Source organism: Hemicordylus capensis, chromosome 2 (assembly GCF_027244095.1).
Source record: "Hemicordylus capensis ecotype Gifberg chromosome 2, rHemCap1.1.pri, whole genome shotgun sequence".
Classification (NCBI taxonomy): Eukaryota; Metazoa; Chordata; class Lepidosauria; order Squamata; family Cordylidae; genus Hemicordylus; species Hemicordylus capensis.
In genome coordinates, this window is record NC_069658.1 from 398,494,913 (window position 1) to 398,509,687 (window position 14,775).

The 14,775-nt window shown below is 46.4% G+C and overlaps 1 protein-coding gene across 8 annotated transcripts in view; it reads left to right on the forward strand.

The window, feature by feature from the left end:
- The window catches only part of CCDC57 (coiled-coil domain containing 57), a 137,549-nt gene that overhangs the window by 90,287 nt on the left and 32,487 nt on the right, over positions 1–14,775 (forward strand). For all 8 annotated transcript variants that reach the window (XM_053304116.1, XM_053304118.1, XM_053304120.1 and 5 more), the window contains 2 exons: positions 10,093–10,193; positions 14,370–14,598. In XM_053304116.1, the coding sequence (XP_053160091.1) occupies positions 10,093–10,193; positions 14,370–14,598 (330 nt within the window). The remainder of the gene's footprint in view (positions 1–10,092; positions 10,194–14,369; positions 14,599–14,775) is intronic.

Below are 14,775 nucleotides of genomic sequence, written 5' to 3' on the forward strand. Positions count from 1 at the left end.
TTGTCTGAATCCAACTAGATTGGTAATCATCGTGTAAGGTTAGGGGGGCAAGACCAATTGGGTAAAAGGATAGTCTGAGCCAATAGCAGAGAGTGGTGGTCACCCACACCCTAGCCTCAATCTTGATCAGGCCTGTCTTCAGGTGCAAAGTGGCATTGGAGACACATCTCGGAACATGGAGTGCTGCTCTCAGGAATTTAGATTGTACACGTTCCAGAGTCGCAATACTGGGGAAAGGGCCCATTTGTGCACCATAGAGGAGGTGAGCTAGTGGCTTGGCTATGAACAGTTTAAGAGCTGCGAGTAGATAATGGCCTCTTCTTGTCCGCAGGAATTGGAGAATGGCAGAGGAGCTTCTGTGGGCATTTAGAGCCACGTGTTCTCCATGAGCTTTTCTAGAGCCACCAGAATGAAAAACTACTCCCAAGTATTTGAAATGTGCAACTTGTTCAATCTCATGTCCCTCGATCCTCCAGGAGTGGATCTTGGGCCTCCTGGCGAAGGCCATGATTTTAGTTTTGTGATAGTTAATTTCCAGGCTTTCCTCCTTGCAGTACAACATCAGGGCCCTCAGTGCTCTTCTAAGGCCATTGAGGGTCCTTGAGAGGATGGCTGCATCATCCGCATATAACAGGATGGCAATGTTTCTCCCCATGAGTTTAGGAGGGTAAAAATCTGGATTGCTGAGCTGGCCCACCATAGGGTTAATGTAGAAACTGAATAGGAGTGGGGCCAGAATGCATCCTTGTTTGATGCCCTTCTGAGTTAGTACAGCTCTTGTGAGGTGGCCTTGCAGGCTACATCTCACCTTGAGTGAAGTATCCAGATGCAGGGTGCGAAGAAGATATAGCAGACACCGGTCAATGGAGGAAGCCTCCAACTTCTCCCATAGTTTGACACGTGAGATGGAACCGAATGCTGCATTGATATCAATGAAGGTGGCAGAGGCCTATCTACGGAAAATAGCACGTAAGGCAAGCACTGAAATTGCGCCCCTGTCCAAACATCTGACACCCATCTTTCAGATAACTTTATTCTGTGTCTATGTTGTCGGACTCCATAGGCTTTATCCTATATAATAAAAGGCTAAGTGAGTGGCCGTGGCTTTGGAATGTTGGGGATCTGCGTCCCTGCCTCCCTGGGCTGTTCTGGGCCTGCGCAAAGCGCAGGCCCAGAAGAGCCCAAGGGACACAGGACTGCAGACACCAGTGTCCCACAGCCACGGGCGGCCATTAGCCGGTGTGTGGCGGCGGGGGAAAGTGGCCGAGGCGACGGCGGAGCCGCCGCCTCGGCCATGAGCTGCGGCACGGCGAGAGGAGGCCGAGGCAACCAGAAGCGGCCGCCCTGAAAAAGGCGAGGGCAATGGCGGCGGGGGAAGACCGAGACGGGGGACAGGGAAGCTGGCCGAGGTGGCGGCGAAGCCGCCAACGAGGCCCCCGCCCGCTCACAGCCGTCGCCCCCGCCTGCTCACCCTCCCTCCCAGCTGCCCAAAATCACCTTCCCCGCTCCCCCCCAAAAAAGATTAAGGGCCAAAATGGCCCATGAGAAGGTCGCCGCCCCCGCCTATCGCCCTCCCGCCCACCCAGCTGCCGAAGACCACCTTACCCGCTCCAGCCCGAGGGAAAAGAGAGGAGCTCACGAGCAGAGCTCCTCTCTGTGCTAAGTCACTGCTCAAACTGCCGCTATGGACGCAAAGGACGCCTATTGCGTCCATTGCGACAGTATGGGCAGCAGCTTAACACAGAGAGTAGCTCTGTTCCCGAGTTCCTCTCTTCTCCTTCGGGCTGGAGCGGGTAAGGTGGGCTCCGGCAGCTGGGTGCGCGGGAGGGCGATAGGCGGGGGCGGCCACCTTCTCATGGGCCATTTTGGCCGTTATTCATCCACACAACCCCCCCCCCAAAGTATAAGCAAAATAAGGAAGAACAAAAACAGAGACAACAACAACAACAAAAACAAAAAGAGAGAGGGGACAAGGGGGGAAAAAGAGACAGAAAGAGAGAGAGAGAGACAGAAAAGACGGGATAGAAAGCTAGCGCCCGTTATCATAACGGGCTTAAAAATACTAGTAAATTAATATAATAGTAGTTTCCAGAATTTTTTGGTTTTGTTTTCAATAGAGTTTCTTCAGAACAACAAATACACTGTATCGACCCCACATCAATGGGCAAAGAAAGAATGTTGCTACGGATCGAATTCTACAGTGTAATTGCAAAGTATAGGAGCAGAGCTCTGCTTTTCGTGTTCTACCTATCCCTGGACTAGATACACCATTGCTTTTGAAGTTGGTTTGCAACGATTGAAGGCTACACGCAATGGAATTAATAACCAATTAGTAGAGCCAATTTATTTAAAACCCCCCCCCCCGCATTTAAGAAGACAACCTGCTGTGGGGGGGTAGGGGGGATCCTTCCTAAAGTGCCATTTGCAAATTCTAGAATGGGAGAAGGGCTTCCTCGTGTGATGCTGAGCCTAATTTCAGTGCCAAGGAAGCAGAGAGGTCAAGCAAAGATGCCTAGGGTTCTGAAAGCATCACACTACACTTCCTTACCCTCGGAGGTCTGCCCGGTGGAAATCTTCTAAAAAGCAACCAGCCTTTGACAAGCCAGCAGGAGGCTGAGCTCGCTCTCAGAGCCTTTTGGGAAGTGGGAGGAAGTGGTGGCCTTAGGGTGTGTCATGTGGCGAGGGCCTGCCAGGGTGGGCACTGCGAGGTAAGGAGCGAGAGCCGCACTCGCAACGAGAGTCCATTCCCCCTTTCTCCTTTCAAACTCTGCCACTGCCGCGAGCGAGACACCGCAACTTAGCAGCACTATATAGAGCCCCTTTCCAAAAGGCATTCCGCCAACGTTTAGGCAGGACAGGAGGGCATGAGCAGAAGTCATGTGCACTCTCTCGAGCCAAAGTGAGAGCGCTATGGAAATAAGAAGAATACAGTGTCGATGATTCACACGTCTAAGGCTGTGAAGTTTTCCATGTCTCTCCACCCGCAACTCGTAACTAAACAATACTCCCCCCTCCCATAAGTCTGGCAAGAATGCATTGCAAAAAGCTGTGCTTGGCTGGCGAGGAGCTCTGTTTAATCAATGCAACTCGCTCGTTTACTAACCAAATTAATGGGGACTACTGGTGGTTCCCATGCAAATGTGAACAGGGTTGCAAGGCTCAGCAGGCCGGTGACAAAGCTGTGCAGTGCCCGCCTTTCTCTCTGCAGAAGGCAGAAAGAAAGAGGGCGGACCTGGTGCAACACACACCTGGCTGAGGCCAGTGCATGCCTTTTGTCTTTGAGAGGTGCCACAAGGCCACAACAGCGCTTGCAAGAAGGGCTTGCTTTGCTGCCTTTGCAAGCCCCTGAATGAAAGCTGGTTGCAAACTGAGGTTGAAGATGGTGGCCTCTGCACACGCTCGCTTGGAAAGGAAGGCGCGGCCACTGCATGAGCGAGGATGGCAGACGCAACCTGCAGCGCCCCCTTCCTCTTCAACCTTGACAGTTAACTGGCAGGGTCCTCTCCAGGAGCGAGCAGAAAAGAGCCTCAGGTGCCACCCTTACCTTTTTGCACCCTGGACCCCAGCGAGCCCCAATCCTAGTTTTTGCCTTCTTTGAACAAAATCTCCCCAACTGAGTCTGCAAGGAAGAATAGCAAAGGGCAGGGAACCAGATGAGCCCAGCAGCTCCCAGCGCTTTGGGGGACAAGGTCTCTTTCTTGAGCCAGCCTTGCTCAAGGCCCCACTCCTGCCAGGCTCCGCCGCTCTGCCTCTCCTCCCTCTCCCCCAAGCAGCAAGTCCCTCTGAAGCCAGGAAACACATCCGTGAAAGAGGAAATACAATTTCCAAAGCAGCCGTTGGGGCAGCTTTAAATAGTGACGCGGCTTGGTGCGCCTGCCTAGGAGCGCAGCAAAGAAGTCCTCAAGGAGCAAGAGCCTGAGTGATGGCAGCGGGAAGGCACCCCTGGAGGCTGGGCTGGGCAGCCGGGTGTCGCTCCCCCATTCCGTTGCTGTATGGGAAGCAGTGGCACTGGCGCCCCCTCTTCAAGTGGCGCCCAGGACATGTGCCATGCCTGCCCCATCCTAGATACGCCTCTTGAAGGCGGCATAAAGTGAGGTCACCCTGCAGGAGGAGTATTTCCCAATGAGATGCTGTAGAACTAGGCACTGATCAATAGTAGAGCACCCTTTCCAGAACCCTGTTTGTTCCTCAGCAAGGAGATTTTCCTGTTCCTGCCAGTCCCTAGGTTTCCCATATAGGTGTCTCAAATAAAGTTTGCTGATGGTGTTGAGCAAACTGATGGGTTTGTAATTGGCGGGATCATCCTTCTTGTCCTTTTAAAATATGGGGACAAGGCTCACTACTTCCCAGTCCTTGGGAATTTGACCATTCGTGTCTATATAGGTAAAGAGCGATGCCAGGATAGGGGCCCACCAGTCCAGATTGTTTTTAAGAGCCTCCGGTGGAATAAGGTCCTCACCTGGAACCTTTCCTGGTCTTAGTTGTGCGACTAGACTGTGGATCTCTGAAGCTGACACCAGAGCCCATGCTGGAGTATTCTCAGTGGCTCAGGAGGAGCTTCTACAAACGACAGCAGGGTCTTTGTATAAATCACAAAAGTGTTTCTCCCAGATCCCTGGGTGAATATGACAATCCAAGCGATTTGGACCATAGCTGGGAGAGTGCTTTGTAAGACGCCAGAACATGGCAGAGTCTTTGGATCTAATGACCTGAATGAGTCCCATCCAGTCCTCTCTCGTGGTCTCTTTTTTCTTACGGGCCAGCAGAAGTTTGTATTGTCTTTTCTGCTGAAGAAGATTCTGTGCAGCCCACAGACAAGAGCTAGATTTATAGACTTGATAGGTGTTGGCAAGGGCTTTTTTGGCATTAACGCAATCCTTATCAAACCATTGCTTGGAGGCTGGTTGACACTGTGCATGAGGCTCTTGGTTCTTATGAGAGAGGAGCTACTGTAGTTCCTGGAATAGGGCATTGTAGAGCTACAAAGGTGCACAAGTAGGGGCATTATTTAGTAGGGATGATTGGATGCACTGCAGGTGGTCAGAGTCAAGTAGCTCTCTTAGCACTTGTTCCATTGTGGTGACCATTTAGCGGGGCAGTATGCTCCTTCTGCCAAGGATATGGAGGAATTGTAGTGGATCTCTATGTGGAACTGATAAATGAAAGGCTTCAGGAGTAGCGAAATGGGAAGATGATCGCTGTCAAATTTGGGGGTAACCTCAAAACTCTCCACTAAAGGAAGCAGGTTCCTTGAGGTGATAAAGTAATCAATCAGGCTCATTCTGGAGATAGGTAAACTCAGCGGGGTGATAATTTTCAAATGAGCCATTCAGAATGGAGAGGTTAAGTCTGGTGGTCATTAGACTCAAAGAAAGACCCGCATAATTTGACCTTTGGTCCTTAGAGAGACAGATAAGAGGAAGCCCGTCTGCCTTGGGGCTGGGTGGATGGGCTCTATTGAGTGTATAAGGTATGGTCGTCAGAGCCCAGCCTGGCGTTTAGGTCACCACCCATCACCACAGATGCATCAGAATTGGAAAGAAGGAGATCTGCTATGTAGTTTTCAAGTTCAGTCCACGTTGCTCTGACCTGTGGCTTCCTGTGTTCGGGAGGGAGATAGATATTGATTATCAACAGTTTGCATCAGCTGAATTGGACCAGAACTGCCATAGCATATTGCTTGAGTGATGGAAGCAGTTTCGAGGATGCGCGCAGCAAGGTAGCAATAAGCATGCCCAGGCCGCCTTTGTATCTGCCATGGCCATCCCCAGGTACACCTCAAATGGTATATGAGTGGAAACCATTGAGTATTAAGTCCCCAGTGGCCCAGGATTCCTGAATCAGAATAATAATAATAATAATTATTATTATTACATTTATATCCCACTCTTCCTCCAAGGAGCCCAGAGCAGTGTACTACATACTTAGTTTCTCTTTCACAACAACCCTGTGAAGTAAGTTAGGCTGAGAGAGAAGTGACTGGCCCAGAGTCACTCAGCTAGTTTCATGGCTGAACGGGGATTTGAACTCGGGTCTCCCCGGTCCTAGTCCAGCACTCTAACCACTACACCACGCTGGCTCAGGCATGTCATGTCATGGCAGGTGAGATATACTCTGAAGGAGGGGTCCGAGATAGAGGAATTCCAGCCTGCCACATTCCACGTTAAGAGTCCAACTTTACACTGGTCTTCTGGATGTCATTGTGTGGCAGGTGGAACACTTTCAAGTTCTTGGGCACCCTCCTCTATGAATGTTGGACCTCCTTGGGAGGAAATATCGGCAGGTTGGGTTGGAGGTCCGTGTGACACCATCAAGCCTTCTGAAGGGGTTGGCGTGGTAGAGGTGTCTGAGGGGGGATTGCTATCAGAGAGAGTTTCTGGATCCATGGCTTGTGTGTTGGTATCCTCGGTTACAGAGTGGGGCTGGATCAGTGGGGCCGGTGCGGGGGGCTCTACCTCTGCCTGTCGGCCTGCTTCCAAGGGTGTATGCACATGTTGTTGCTTCTGATGTGACGACTGCCCTGAAGGAGCCTCGTCTTCCATTTGGTCGTGGCTCAAGCTGGGGGTCAAATGGAGTTTGGGGCAGGACAGACGCCCAGGGATGTCTCTTGGCTTCTCAATGTGTCTTGGCTCCTCAAGTTGTGGAGGGGGGGCATGGAGACCCGCCCCTAGAGTGGATGTCTCATACAGGTTGCCTGAGGTCAGCAGTGCGGTGACCTTGTCAAAGTGTGGATCATTGGCAAATAACATTCCAGGGTGCAGTTCTTGCGAGGCAGTGCTCCCTGGCAGAGATCCTTTGCCCACATTATGGCGTGGGAGGGTTCCAGGCATGAGAGAGGGTTCTTGAAGACAGCTGGGGTGTGTGGGCGCATTGCCCCACAGGGTGGTTTCTTCCTGGGCACCTTCCAGGGAAGGAGCTGCAATATGTGGAGAAGATTTCACATTATCTGTGTTGCCAGGTGTCTGCAGGACTAATGCACATGATCCGGAAGGCCACTCACAGTTGGTGGTGGTGAGCTTGATGGAAAGCCGCTCTGCATCATCCATTTCACTACCACTTTCAGAGCTTGAGCATAGAACTGCCAAATGTACTGACAGTTTTCTTCTACTCTGAGTGTAACAGAAGCATGTCTGGAGTGATTTGGGGCTGCTTTGGGGAGTTGGATATCTACATCAGAGTCTGAATCTGTTAGTGTGCTGTTCTCCCCATGTCGTGATTGCGAGGCTAGAGCCAGCAGGGTTTTTTTGGCTTCGAGCAATTGATTTTTAAGATGGTTTTGTTCCCCTTGCATGATTTTATACAGTTGAGATTCCCCAGTTGGCTTTGTGTTAGCTTGCTTGTCTTTGCCACAGCTAGGAGATTTATAGTCCTTGGAGTTGATGGGTTTATTGATAGGGGTGTCAATCTCTTGACCAGAGATGAGGTCTCTAATTACCGAGTCTGCAAACACACGAGTAAGTTTGTAGTCATGAAAGAACAAGTGATCTGGCTGGTGTGTCAATTTTGTCGCCAGAGCTGCATTTTGGAAGGTTAAGAATAGTGATATGAGGTTAGGCTAATGCTTTCTGGATGAGAGTTTGAAAAGTAGGACAGAGAGCGAGTGATCTTCTTGTGGTTTGTCCATCTATGACAAGCACTGTGAGGAATTTCAAGGACACACTTATTGTTTGGGAGCACACGCTGATAACTTGTCAGACTATTATTTCCCAAGGAACATGGTATCATCTTACGTGAAGAAGTGGAGACAGAAGTGAAGAGAGGGGCTGGTCGGGGGTTAATGACGGCTCTCTCCGAAGTGTCTTTAACTCCTTGATGTTTCTGGGCTGCAAATTGGTCAAAAGCCTGCCTCAGACTGTCCAGATTTTCAGTAATGAAATTTATCCTGCCAAGTATGGCTATCAGACTTTCTGCTGAGATAATGCAGGTGTTGCTGAGCTGTTGAGTGATTGAACCAGATAAGGGGCAGGATGTGTAGCTGGAAAGTGTTGGGCCATTTTCTCTCTGATCTGAGGAGCTACTAAGAGCAGCCCTCTGGGGCAGCTTGGAAATGCCTTGTTTAGTGGCCAGCTTGCATGAAGAAGCCTCTTTGTCGGGGGGGGGGGGCTCTGTGCCCAAAGCCATAAATCTATTGTTGGCACTCACAGCATACACATCTCCTGCTGTTGCTTCTGATAAAGGGAGGAAGAAGACGAGCTTGGTCTGTTTCTTTTTTCCAGTGCATCCTCCGCTGTCGTCAGCCGGATTTTTGCTGGCAGGGCTGTATCGAGATCTTTTCTTCCCCCTGTGGGGAGGCAAGCCCCTAGGAGGCATGCCCGGGATGGGGGGGAAGCAGGCATGGAGCCTGACCGCCGGCTCCATTCCCCAGGGATGTCAACATCCAAGATACTAGAAGATATTCCCTACTTGCAAGAACCTCTAGTACAGGAAGATGAAGTTAGATCAGCACTCTGGTCATTACCGAGTCGGAAGGCTACAGGAACTGATGGAATACCTACAACAATATGGCAAGCAACAGTAGAAGAACCAGTCAAGATTCTAACCAAACTATGCCAGCAAATCTGGAGAACAGATTGGAAGAGGTCAGTCTGCATACCCAAACCAAAGAAAGGAGACTTAACAGATTGCACAAACCATTTCACAATATCTTTAATTTCCCATTCTAGCAAAATAATGCTCAGGATCATCCAACACAGATTAGAGCCCTATGTGGAAAGGGAAATGCCAGATGTTCAAGCTGGTTTCAGAAAAGGCCAAGGAACAAGAGACATCATTGCTGTCACACGCTGGATAATTGAGAAAGCCAAAGAATATCAGAAAGAAGTCAATATGTGCTTTATTGGCTATAGAAAAGCCTTCGATTGCGTCGACCATGTCAAGCTGTGGAATATCCTTAGGAAAATGGGCATCCCAGAACATCTCATTGTTCTCATGAGAAACCTATACACAGGACAGGAAGCCACAGTCCAGACAGAACATGGTGAAACAGACTGGTTCCAGATCAGCAAAGGAGTAAGACAAGGCTGTATACTTTCTCCTTATTTATTCAGCTTATATGCTGATTCTGAACATATACTGAGAGAAGCTGGATTGGAAGAAGATGAGCGTGGTTTTAAAGTTGGAGGAAGAAACATCAATAACCTGCGCTATACTCATGACACCACTCTGATAGCTGAGAATGCGGATTATCTGCAAGCTCTAGTAATGAAAGTCAAGGAGCACAGTGAAAAAATGAGACTACAACTAAATGTGAAGTAGACTAAACTAATGTCTACAAGTACAGCAACCAGCCTCAGAATGGATAATGAAGACATTGAATTGGTGGATAGCTTCTGCCTTTTAGGATCGACCATCAGCAGTAAAGGATCCAGCAGTCAAGCAATATGCTGCAGACTAGCACTTGGTAGGGTTGCAATGAAGGCCTTGGAAAGGATATGTAGAGATGTCTACACCTACAAAGATTAGAATCATTCGGACAATGGTTTTTCCCGTGACACTCTATGGATGCGAAAACTGACTTTGAAGAAGCAAGATAGAAAAAGTATTGACACTTTTGAACTTTGGTGCTGGAGAATACTTTTGAGGATACCATGGATAGCCAGGAAAACAAACAAATGGATCATAGAACAAATAAATCCAGAATTTTCACTGGAGGCACAAATGACCAGGCTCAAAGTATCATACTTCAGACACATTATGAGAAAACCCAGCTCCCTCGAGAAGTCCATAATGCTGGGAAAAGTGGAAGGAAAAAGAAGAAGAGGACCACCAGCAGCAAAGTGGATGGACTCAATTACAACAGCAATGAATGCACCAGCAAGAGACCTTAAATGCCAAGCTGAAGACAGATCATCCTGGAGAGAATCTGCCTACGTGGTTGCTAAGAGTCAACACCAACGTGGCACTTCTTAATCAAGCAATCAATCAAGTGCAACATACCAAATCAGTTTTTCACCATAATGGACCCACATTAATAACCCCAGGTCTGAGTAGATTATGGCATGTATATTTTAAAAAATAATTGTTTGGACTTAAGACTTAGCATTGTAAGTTAGCTCTGGGAGCATCTGCTTTTATTTGCTCTTTGCCTTTCAGGTACATTGCATCTAGATGAAATTGTTCCTGAGACTGCACTGAGACAACATGAAGTCAGAGCGCCTCAGGAGGATTCTGTAAGAACACAAGACGTGCAAGTGGTAGGTAAATACAGAGATAATTAGCATCATGACTCTGTGTGTGTGTGTGTGTGTGTGTGTGTGTGTGTGTGTGTGTGTATGTGTGTGTGTGTGTGTGTATTCACCAACATAACACAATTATAATGGTAAATGAATGCATAAGAATAGGACCTTATTCTGTTCTGAATGAAACAAGTATTCTTAATTTGCTGTAAGGTCTTCTGTATTCTGTCACTGCATGCATTATAATTTGCAACAAAGGAGTTAAAATATATTCCTGCTATTAGACCTCCACTAGGCGTCACTGTGACTCAATGTGTATCTGCTCTGTGTGGATTAACGACACACTTATTCAGTCTAATAGGATAGGATGTTACCTTTCATGACCCACAGCGGTAAAAAGGTTGGTCTAATTTCTTTGGAGATGGTACAAAGGGGATATTGAATACAGCATCTTGTTATGTATATCAACAACTGTATTTGCATCATGTATTTAGAGATAGCTCTGTTGCTGCAAAAACAACAGTGTCTTGTAGCACCTTAAATAAATGTGTTTTGTTTTTTTAAGGTGCTACAGGATTCTTTGTTGTACTTGTATCACTACAGCATACTATAGGAGGCTAATAGTAATTGTTAGGGATGGAACAAGGTTTATTTTGCTTTGCTATAATCTCAAATCCACTTTCCCCCCATACTAGACATCTCCAGTAAAAGGTTCTTGTTAAAACTAGCTTGTTTAGTTAGATATCAACTAAATATGAAATACTGTATCAACCGAAAAGTATTATTTAATCATGATCACCAAAAACTAACCCATACAAGGAGCCCCTTCTCACGAGCAGTGAAAAGGGCTCCAGAGCGCACTGCAGGGAAGGTGGGTTAGACTTACTTTCCCTACAGAGTTAGCAACTTGCATTTTGTGTCTAGAAGCGAATGGGGAGTGTGCTAAAATGCTGCTGTAGTGGGCTTCCAATAATCCACCTCTGCTGGAAACACACCACTGTGTTCTGCACCAGCAGAAGTTTTTGATCAAGCTTCAAAGCTTGTTGAAGCTTTGAACACCACCATTTATAATTCATTGTAGTAGTATAGCCTTACATTTATAGGTTAGATGAGAGTTGCTGAGTTTGAATCTGATGTGTACACTAGAGCCATTTGTTGCATTTATTTTCATTTTCGTTTTTCCCTTGTCCTGGTACTAATCCTTCCAGCAATGATATATATGCTTAACACTCTTGAAACTGTAGACTCCAGTTTTAACTGATATATTTAAATATTGCTGAAATATATAATTATGCCTGGACATTCCTGAACCCATGCATGCAGTATTAATTTTCATTCAACATGCAAATGGAAAGGGGGAGGGACCTTGAAACATCTTAATGGGAGCATATAGCCAAGATTGTTCAAAGTCTTAAGCAATTCCTCCCTCTCCCCCAAATTAGCAGAATATATTAACATTGTGGCTTTTTAAAATGGTAAATGGTGAATGTATAGAATCAGCTTTATTTGTATGTATTTATTAAGGAAAGGAAAAAAAGCTTTGATAAAGTAAGACAATGGTGAGAATGAGGGATGTTGCAAGACATGTGACTAACTAAATATAGGAAGGGTAGTATCCCTTAAATGAAATACTGACTTCTATGGGAAGAAATTGTGCAGTGAAGCATTACTTAGAAGCCAGAGATGAGTAAGGTCGCAAATTCTACCAGTCCCTTCTGTAATTTTCAGTGACGTATCATGGGGAAAACAAGCTGGTGCAGATATATGCTCAGAAAAAAGGAACACTTTGTGGAAGCTGATTAAACATGTTGCTAGCCATTGGTGCAATCTAGACATCTGAGGGTAATGGTGGATCCAGGAGCATCTCAAGGTTGCAAACCTGCATGACCAACAAGCCTGAATCCCATTCATGATAGGAATCTCTCCTACTTTCTTCCTTCAGATTGCCAGCAAACTGCCATTATTTCAGAAGTTTTGTCAAGACTTCTGAAACTTGTATCATTTTGCCCACATCTAGTTCTGACCACAATCAGGGGGTGCATGCATCATGATCTGTATTTTTGTCTCCAGTCTTGTTTTAGTTGCCTTTTTTCATGGTTTCTCTAGATTTTGTGTGTTGTGCACCAAATCATTTGTTAGATCACAAAGTTTATGTACAATAAATGATATTAAAAGAACTTCAGGTAAACAAAGCTGCTGGTTATATAGATTTGCTGTGTGTCTTCTAAGAAAATAACTGTGTTCTGATGTAAATAGTGCTTTTGTTTGTTCAAACAGTAATGCAAAGGGTTTGTGTTTAATTTGCTATCTGGGTTGGGACTGTGTTTTCTGGGCAATATCAATGTTTCTGGGATTCTACTTACTTGTCAGTGATTATGACTCCATTATGAAATTCTGGTGTGTCCTTACATCTTCTCTTGTGATCATATTACTGCCCATATATTGGTACAGGGGCAATCAATGAGACATGGAGCCTCCCTGCTCTGAGAGCCATGTTAAGAGAACAGCCACGCGGGGGGCTCCAAAAAGCACCCTAATCTGTACTTTGGATATGCAAGCTTGCAGACTCCATCTTGGTTGGAACTCACGGGTGTGCAGCTTCCCTTCAATTGCTCGTGTTTGGCAAATGCTTGAGTCAGTCACTTGACATAAGCAGCTTGGGGTAGCAATCCGCAGGCCAAAAGTACAAACACATGACTGTGCTCCATAGCTCCTCTTTGTGTAAATACACAAAAGAGGTTGCTTGGCTAGGCAGATGCAAGTCAAAGTAACTATTTCCTAAGGAATAGTTAAAACTTCCATTGTTGGCATTATCAGGGCTACCTGCCTCTATAGATTAAGCAGTCTCACTCCCACCCAGCAATCACCAGCACTAATGGGCTGATGTGGGTCATTAGTGTCTAAAGAAATTCTTATCTTGCACCTGGAGGATCTTCCTGGTGAACAGATTAATTTTAAATCCATTCATTCACCCTAGCCCATGCGGTTCACTCAAACCATTACTTCCATTGTGCATCCAAAGCATACCCACCCAGGACTGAACAGGATAACATGTATTCTTTTGTCCACTACCTTTGTCATCCTCATCAGCAAAGAGCTGTGATCCGTGTATGGCCCAAGGGCAGGTTTCTGTCTATTTGTATCCCAAACACCATCAAGCCATGTGCATTTTTCCTAGAACCACCACCCTGTGTATTTGTATCTTGGCATCGGCCATTCCATCTGCCCGTGCCTTGGACCTTGTGCCCATTTTGCTTCCAGCCTCCAGTTTGGACCCATATCCATGTCCAACCTGTGCACCATGCTTGGCTGCTTCAAGGAGCTAGTATTTTGAGATCAGACCACCTTTTAACTTTTCCTGGCTTCCTGGCTCGCAAGTGGCACACTTGCCTCTGCATCCCATGTTCTTGCCTGTTCCTGCAGAGAGGTCCCTCAGCACCTGCTGAGTATCAAGGGTGTCAGACATGCCCCACAGGAAGGACTCAGGTACACTAACCACCCTATGCTACAACCAGCCTATGCTCCAAACCCTCTTGCTTCCCTCCTTCCTTGCTCTCTTTAAAGTCTAAAGCTGCTCTCTAAGACTTTTTCTTGGTCCAGACTTGAGCTGACTTTAATTCAGACCTCAAGCTAAAATGCCTCTTTGGGAGATTTAAATTAGCCTTATTCGTCTTATTAGTTAATATTGTAGTGCTTATCTTGATTAATCAATCTTTCTGCATTCATGTAACCTTATTACCCTTAATAAATCTGATTGCACTTTATTCCAATCTCTGTCATTATTTCCAGACCAAATCTTTGCACAAATTGAACACTGTAGTGAACTGCTCCCTCTAGATTCACTGATTCTCCATATTAGCCCAAAAGGTTAGTCCGGACTGCACAACCAACACTCCAAATCAGTTTCATTAACTGCCATAAGATGTTGGAAGCATCCAAGATGGTGGTTTTATTTTTCAAGGCACTCTTCAGTCCCTTGAATGGCATGTAGTATAGGAATTATTTGATTAGTAGAATGATTTTGTCTTGCTAAATGAACCTATTCAGAATTGTGATGTGTTCTGTGGTTTCTGGCTATGAAGGCTGCCATTTCAACCATGACATTTTCCATAAATGATGAAATATACATTCTGTCAAAACTTTTTACTTCATTGATATTGATCTGGAAACATCCTTATTCTGTTGCTCTTCTAGAATCTAGTGACCAAGAGGCCTCAGGACAATTCTGTGCAGCTCAAGCAAAAGTTATTTGACTTGGGGGCAGGTGATGGGCCCTATCAACATACAGGAAACCGTGCAAAAGTACTGCAAAGTAAACTGAAAGAAGCTGTGAGAAAGATCTGTAGCCTGAGCAAAGAGAAGCAACAACTACTAGAGATGGTAAACAGACTTAGAGCAGAACTTGGAGCAGCTTCTAAAGGAGGTAAACTTGCTGGGCAAAAAGATGGTGATTCTAACATGAGGGACTCAACCTCTTAAGATGGAGAGAGTTAGGAGTCTGAAGTGCTGGGTGTAGACTTAGTCATTGCTGAGATTAAGAGGTCCCAATTTGAACTTGAGAATGAAGTGTTAGTGAGTGAGAGCACAATTGCTCCAAAAC